Below are 7,454 nucleotides of genomic sequence, written 5' to 3' on the forward strand. Positions count from 1 at the left end.
GGAAGTCGGAATCCGCTAAGGAGTGAGTTAACCACTCACCTGCCGGATTGACTAGCCCGGAAAATGGATACGCTCAAGCCGACGACCTATACCCGACCGTTGGCTAATGCGATGGACCAAGAGTAGGAAGGGCGTGGGGTCGTGAAGCAGCTGGGACGTGAGTCTGGTGAAACGGCCCCTAGTGCAGATCTTGGTGGTAGTAGCAAATATTCAAATGAGAACTTTGAAGGCCGAAGTGGAGAAAGGTTCCATGTGAACAGCAATTGGACATGGGTTAGTCGGTCCTAAGAGATAGGGGGAACTCCGAGGAGGAGGAGGAGAGGAGATAGGGAGGGAGGGAGGAGGAGGAGCAGGGAGAGAAGAAGGAGAGGATACGGTGGTGGTGGTGTTGGCAGTCGTGGCGGAGTGGAAAGACGGGTGGGAAGAAGAGGAAGGGGTTTGTAATTGTATTTGCAGGAGCTCGCAGAGAATTTCAGGGAGGGAGCTCAGCCAGACATAGCAAGACTTGTTGAAGCATGCAAGTGATGGAGAAACGACAGTGGATGAGGAAGGAAGAGACAGTCTTAAGTGATCTGCAAGATAAAGAAGAGAGAGATTGAAGATGAAGCGGATAGAGGGTGGAAGAGGAAAAGGAGGGAGAGGCGAGTGGGTTAAGGGAGGAGGGAGAGGCGAGTGGGTTAAGGGAGTTGAGGAGAAGAATACTGAGGAGGAGGAGAAGTTCGAGCTAAGAGATATTGAGCTCCTCGATGTTAGCCGCAGCAGAAGAAATTTCTTCCTCATCGTGATCTTTTGCACTGGTCGACAAACTCTGACGAATCTTTCAACTTTGCACGAGAGGAGAAGGGAAGAGAAGAGACTGAGGGAGGAGCGAAGAAAGTGGAAGAAGCGAGCAGAGGGGAGGGAGAGGGAGAGGAGAGGGAGAGGAGAGGGAAGAAGAAGAGACAGGACGGGACTGGACAAGAGGTGGAGGATCAAGAAAATTTCACAGCTCACATGCCACAACTTGAACATCTTGTAGCAGTAGCGATAGCCCGCAGCTTCTCTGATCTGCATGAGATGCAGAAATGAGCATGCGAGGAGAAGCGAGACAGAGAGGAGGGAGAGGTAAAGGATGTCGAAGGAGACAACAACAAGAGAGGAGCAAGATGAAGATGAGGTGGGCGAGGCACACAGGGCATGCGGAGAAGACAGGAGAGACGAAGAGTAGGAGAGGAAGGAGGCAGGAAGCAGCAGACAGGGGGGAGGGAGGCAGGTTGGTTCAGGCAGGATTAGAGGAGGCAGGGGAGGGTTCTACCTTGCCAATCTCGTTCCTTCGCTTCTTCGTCAGCTTTGCCTTCCCGCTCGCAGGTTTACAGCTGCTGCTCAATTTCTCCGACATCTGATCCAAGTCTCACTCTCTCAATCCTCCTCCACACCGCTCCGATAACCACTGCCCCCTCCCCCCCCCCCTCCCTCACCCTGTGCCTTTCCTCCCCCCCCCTCCTCTTCGCTCTCCTTCTCCTTCTCCTTCTCTCCCTCCTTCTCTCCTCCCCCTCCTCTCCCCCCCCTCTCCTCTTCCCCCTCCTCTCCCTCCCCATCCTTCTCTTCCCCTCCCCTCCTTTCGCTACGTCCACCGATTGCGCCGTCACATCCTTTCACCCTTCTCTCTTCCCCTCCTCCTTTTCATTCCTCTTCAGCACCTCAACAAGGTCCTGTCGATCAAAGCTCAGGCTCCTCAACCACTTCCTTGACAACTTTGTCCTCGACGTTTTCAGCTCCTTGCGCTCAAATCAGCACATTCCGCGATCATCACACTACACAACAAGTCTCCCCTCCTCTCACACCACCAAGAATCCTACCTGATAGACCAGCATGAAGTTGTTAGAGGACACAAAGTTCTGCGTGACTGCTATCGTATCCTCCAGGTTCAGCACGGTATGCCACCATCCTCCCGGCACAAAGATTGTCTCTCCGGCCTCCATGATCACCTCGACCGGCTGCTGGTGAGCAGGAAGCTGCTGCTTCATCCCATCAAGATGGTACAAGAACCAGTCAAGAGCCTCGCTCCTCTTCTGCGCCAGCCAGCTCTCCGGCTTGATCACGCTCCTCGGCGTACCGGGGGGGAACAGCACCCAGCGTTTCCTCCCTGCTAGCAGCGAGTTCCATGCTGAGGTGCCGCAAGGGTCGATGTGGATACTGCTGCCGCTTCTCTTCGGTCCGACCAGCACCCATCGGTAGGGAGGCCTATCGTCTTCACCGAGGTACTTGAACAAGTCTTCCTGGAAGTAAGTTGGGATCGAAAAGTCCTGCGCCATGCTGGCCGTTTCCTTTTCGTCGTCAGCAAAGTTCTCGTCGAACACGTACAGGGGGTTGTCGTCCTCCTGCTCCTGCATGTACCTCACAAAGTGGGACAACTTGATCTCCACTCTCTCTCCCTCCTCATCGTCTCCACACCTCAACTCCACATCCCCGTGCTCCTGCGCCAGCCATTCCAAACTCCACTTCCCGTATGCTCTCCACCCATCCATCGCCCCTCGAATGATGCATGGCCGCGACGCTGTCTCGTACTTGTCCACAAACTCCTCAACGGTGAAGTCGTTCACATGGATCTTGTCGCAATTCTCTTGCGGGGCATTCAGAACTTCTAGATCGAGCGCGTGGAACTTCTTAGCACTCCATTCGTCCTCGGAGAACTCTGGTCGGATCCTCTTCTTGCAGTCTGTGATAGCCTCCTCGTAGGTGAAGTCGGGCTCCTCGTCCATCTAACAACCAGGCACAAGGGTTAAATCTCTCAATTCCCCGTCACTTCAACTTCCCTTCTCTACTGCTCAAACGTTCTGCTACTCCGATCCTTGCTTTCGATCTTCTCCTGTCCCTTTCCTTCCACAGACTGAATCCTTCTACCTCGTCCCTCCCTCTCCTTCCCTTTCGCTCTCCCTCTCCCTCTCCCTCTCCCTCTCCCTCTCCCTCTCCCTTTCGCTCTCCCTCTCCCTCTCCCTCTCCCTCTCCCTCTCCCTCTCCCTCTCCCTCCCTCTCCCTCTCTCTCGCTCCTCCCACCATTTCATTGATTCCCCTCCATGCGCCCGGCCCCCGCAATCTAGAACACAATCTGGGATTTCACCGTTCTAGATCTAGAACAGAATCTGAGACAGAGTTCGATTAGTGCGGTTGCCAATGGGCAAGGAGGGGAGGAGGCCCAACGGCGTCTTGTCAATTTTTTTTTGTATGATAATATTTTATTTAGTGTAAGTGAATATATTGGTAGAAAATCTGTATCAAGTAATTTAAAATGTTATAATAGAAGTACCAACCTAAAACATGAGTTTTAATTATCATCCGATGATCATGCTGGTGACCGCCGGCACTGTTGTGAACCTGGAAGCATGAAGATCATACACTGATGAGAAGAAGAGGGAACAAGTGCGAACAGAAAGCTTCTAGAAGTCTTTGAAGTACAACTCCTCACGGGACCATCTCATTGTTCTCCTTTACATGAACAAGATCTGCACCAACAACTGATTGATTATTTAATCATGGAAGATACATCCCATGACAACGAACATTCTACTAACGGAGTTTCTGCGGGCGAGAAGGTCCAGGAAGAGAACGAACAGGAACCTGTAAACAATCCTGACGACTTCCTACAACCATCTGACGAAAAGATCGAGACATTCCAGAAGAAGGCTGTGCAGTATGGCGAAACAGAAATGATTGATGGCAATGAATTGAAGCCATCGCAATCGCTGTCGCTGATCAACGATTCAGAAGACGACGTTGCAAGAAACTCGCCCTTCTCTACCTTATCGAGGTACCTGAACAAATCGCTGGATGACGTACGACGAAGGACTTCGGGTAGTCAGATCTTCACAAAGTCTCCTTATGTGCTGGAGATTCAGCAGTTTTCCTCCAAGAAGGTATTCTACATCCCTCTACATGATAGTTGTTTCAATGATGCGATCTCCATTCCCAGAAACCCTTCAAAGGAGAGCTGAAAGGAGCTGGGAAGCATGAAGACAAAGACGGTATTTAACCTCCTCCTCTCACTCGTCCTCCTCTCACTCCATCACCTAACATGTCCGAAGGCTCCAGCAGCCACAATCGCTCACAATCTGCGATGTCGAGGCCGCCATGGAACCAAGAATGGCAGAGACCGGACGTGAGCTCTTGAGAAACTCTGTACGTGAGGGTGAGCAAGGGCGCAGGAGAACGGAAAAAGCTCGCGGGTCAAGACGGCGGGCTCACACAACGCGCGTCAAGCTGTCACTACTCCACTTGTCACTTTCTCTACCCTCATGAAAGACGAGGTTGCGATCGTTCATGTGTCTTGAAATGGTTGAAACGCTCTTGCAGGCGTACAAGTTTGCCAGCTCACTGTCATTGGCCGCCATTCATGAGATGATTTGGGCGCTGAAGGTGATATCCGGGATGTCGGTATGAGGGGTTGTAACGAGTTGGTTGCGAAGAGATGCAAACACACGTCGGATGTTGATCAGAAGACAACAAGCTTCCTCCGATCTTTGTTTTCCTTCTCACTTTCTCCCTCGCACAAGGACGAGGACGATGGGACAGGGGGAGAAGTTACGGCGAGGAAGAAGGAGCGGAAGTGGATCACTAGAGAAGTGCTACTCGCGCTTTTGAGAGGGATGAAGATCTACTTGACAAGCAGCAGAGGTTGTGAGGAAGCGAAAATGTGGTGGAAGCCGCTGCGCTATGATGATGTTTACAAGGCGATCGATCCGCAGACGGAGGCTAGTGGGATGACGATGAAGAGCACGACTGGGATCTGGCTGAACTTGAGACTTTCTTGGAGCATGTTCGTTGGTTGTATGATGAGAGTCAGCCATGCCCTCGAGGAGAACAAGTTGCTTGACAGCTCCAACGCAGACAAGGAGGAGGAGGAGGAAGCGATGAACTTGGCAGATCTCAGTGCCCAGGCAGCAAACAACCCTGACGTTGAAGTGGAAGAGAGCGACTGGAAGAACTACAACCCGAGCGATGTTGAGGTGCAGGAGGTACAGGAGCTTTTCTTTCACGCAGGTAACGGCAAGAGGAGTTGCTCGCTGGACGCGCTGCAGCTGACGCTCTACATGAACCGATTCCTTCACACGTCAGTGTGCGAGATGATGAGGCTTGCGGAGATGTTGTCGGACGCCAACGGGACGATCTCAGCTGTGAACTTTGCGAGAGTGTTGGCTTGCTACAGGTCAAGCTACACCAAGATCTCAGATGTCAGTTTTGGGATGTCGAACATTATCCGTCTAGTGCTTGTCCGTTTCGGGGACCCTGGGAGTTCGTTGCAAGTTGCGCACGCATTGAGACAGAACGTGTTTCTCTCTCTTCAGAGCCAAGTGCACAAGATGGGAGGGGAGATGAATGTCGAGTTTGTGGTGTTGAACAACGCCAAGATGTCGCGGAGGAATCAGATGCGGTTGATGCATAGAAGGAAGTCAAGCGCTAGTGAGAGCTCAACAAACATGAACCTTGCGAACATGTCCAAGATAGAGACAGAAATGACGGACGACGACTTGATCGAGTACTGTGAGGTCTGTCGGTCGTGGGCAGCGCATGTGTGGGTTTGTTTCATCCTCGATGAGAGCGTCTTTCTTCCTAGCCTGCCGCCCAGGTGCTCCAGCGAGCAGTTTGAGGGTCTATCGAGGAGTTTGCAGATGATGAACGAAAGGAAATCTCTCGATGTCCTGAACTCGAGCTACTCGTTGTTCCCGCAGTCGTCTGCAGCGAGTTACTGTCTTGAGTTTGAGAACCATCATCATCACAGGAAGCTCCTGAAAGAACTGCAGAGGCTGACAGAGGACCCTTCACACATTATCTCGAGGTTGAAGTTGGATGTGAACATGTATAACATGCCGAGTGAAGTGCTCACTAGCGAGGTTGACAAGTTTCAACGACTTGTGAACTCCTTCCTCTCGCCGAACGAGGGATGCTCGGCGATGATGAAAGTGGAGAAGCGATTCCCCGTGTTTGTCATCCTGAAGGAAAATGCAGAGAACGTCAGTCAGCAGGGAGCTTACAAGTCAGTGTTGGAAGACGTTATGTCAAGAATCCCACCTGCCAACAAGTTTCGCTACAAGGTTTCTCCACAAGAGTTGCAGATCGGCAAATTACAGGACGTCGCGAGTAAGCAGAGCAAGATACAGAGCTCTTTCAAAGGTGCAGCGTCAAAGCTGAACAAGCTAACAAAGATGAATTCTGTCTTTCGCAACTCGAGCATACACTCTCCCAAGAAGCTCAGGAGCATGCTTGAAGAGATGTACCACAGCGACTCCGATCTCAGCACCAACGATGAAGTAGGAGATTCGGTCTTGACCGAGAAGCAGTTCTTGCAGAAGGTAGCCAAGGAGGTCAAGGCTATGTTGTCTCAGGCTCTAATCCGAGCGATCCCTCCCTCCCACATGATCGACAACACAGTGTTACACGTGCGAAGGCTGCAGAGTATTCTGTACATGTTGAAGGAGATTGGAAAGTTGAAGGATGCGAATGGAAGACCAAGTTGTCCGGTTGACAATGAGCAGCTTGCGGTAGTGAGGGCGATTGTGAAGTACATCGACTACTATGAGTACTCCAAACAAAGTGACAAGACCAAGAGCAATATGGAGCAGGCAGAGCTGATGGAGGAGAGGGGGAAGGAGCGCAAGAGGTATGTTTGAAGTGCAACTTGACTTTGAGGTGTCTTGTTGTGTTGTGGAAGAGGAAAGCTTGCATGAAAGGTTGTCTCCCTTTTTTGAGTTTGATGGCGGATGAAGTCCGTTGCGTATCTGCATGTTCTTTTCTCTCACTCCTCCTCCTCCTCCTCCTCCTCCTCCTCCTTGATAAACCTCCTCGTCGTCCTCCTCCTCTTCCCCTCCTCCTCCTCCTCCTCCTCCTCCTTCTCCTCCTCCTTGATAAACCTCCTCCTTCTTCTCCTCCTTCTCCTCCTCCTTTATCTTCTCCTCATTTCTCTTTGATTTGTTTCTATTCTCACTTCACCGCAGACTCCTCATGTCTCTATTGAGTTTTCGCGCTTCATACTCTAGCGGCAAGAAAAGTTTTCTTGCTCCCATCGGAGACATTCCATTCGAGTTTGAGATATATGACAGGTGATTGACTTTCCTTCAGAGATCTCGTGTATCTTAGATGCACAATGTCACATCTTCAATTTGTGTTGTGTTCGGATGTTACTGTCATTCATCTGATCTCTGCACACAAGTACATATCTGAAATCCCATGTTTGAATGTACTCCTCATGCGGTATCTTGTTGCTACTGCTGAAGATTCGATGAAATGTCTCGCTTGCCTCATGCTCGTCGAGACTGAGATGTCATACTTGCCATTTCATCTTGAACTTATCATCTGTATCTTTCTATCGTCAATGTTTCATCTCAAACCCTCCTTCTTCGTTTCCTTCCTCTTCCCTGACCCCATCTCTCAACCCCTCTCTGTCTCCTTCCTTCCATCCTCCTCCTTCCCATCTCCCGCTC

At 51.1% G+C, this 7,454-nt stretch overlaps 3 protein-coding genes across 3 annotated transcripts; 1 reads left to right on the plus strand and 2 right to left on the minus strand.

The window, feature by feature from the left end:
• Window positions 1-86: 86 nt before the first annotated feature.
• GUITHDRAFT_76733 (hypothetical protein) lies at window positions 87-263 on the minus strand (the record flags this gene model as incomplete). The annotated part of the gene is made up of 1 exon (XM_005825932.1): window positions 87-263. A coding segment is annotated over one exon (177 nt), but the record flags the coding sequence as incomplete, so codon positions are not given.
• A 1,371-nt stretch (window positions 264-1,634) lies between these two features.
• On the minus strand, window positions 1,635-2,741 carry GUITHDRAFT_76659 (hypothetical protein; the record flags this gene model as incomplete). Its single annotated transcript, XM_005825933.1, has 2 exons — window positions 1,635-1,757; window positions 1,839-2,741. The coding sequence occupies 2 exons, from the start codon at window positions 2,739-2,741 to the stop codon at window positions 1,635-1,637; spliced, it is 1,026 nt and encodes a 341-aa protein (XP_005825990.1).
• Window positions 2,742-3,512: 771 nt separating this feature from the next.
• On the plus strand, window positions 3,513-6,644 carry GUITHDRAFT_114890 (hypothetical protein; the record flags this gene model as incomplete). The annotated part of the gene is made up of 6 exons (XM_005825934.1): window positions 3,513-3,893; window positions 3,950-4,001; window positions 4,062-4,135; window positions 4,182-4,283; window positions 4,330-4,392; window positions 4,443-6,644. 6 exons carry the CDS (start codon window positions 3,513-3,515, stop codon window positions 6,642-6,644), a joined length of 2,874 nt encoding a protein of 957 aa, XP_005825991.1.
• Between the last annotated feature and the right edge of the window lie 810 nt (window positions 6,645-7,454).

This window comes from Guillardia theta (genome assembly GCF_000315625.1).
Source record: "Guillardia theta CCMP2712 unplaced genomic scaffold GUITHscaffold_79, whole genome shotgun sequence".
In the NCBI taxonomy this organism is placed as follows: Eukaryota; class Cryptophyceae; order Pyrenomonadales; family Geminigeraceae; genus Guillardia; species Guillardia theta.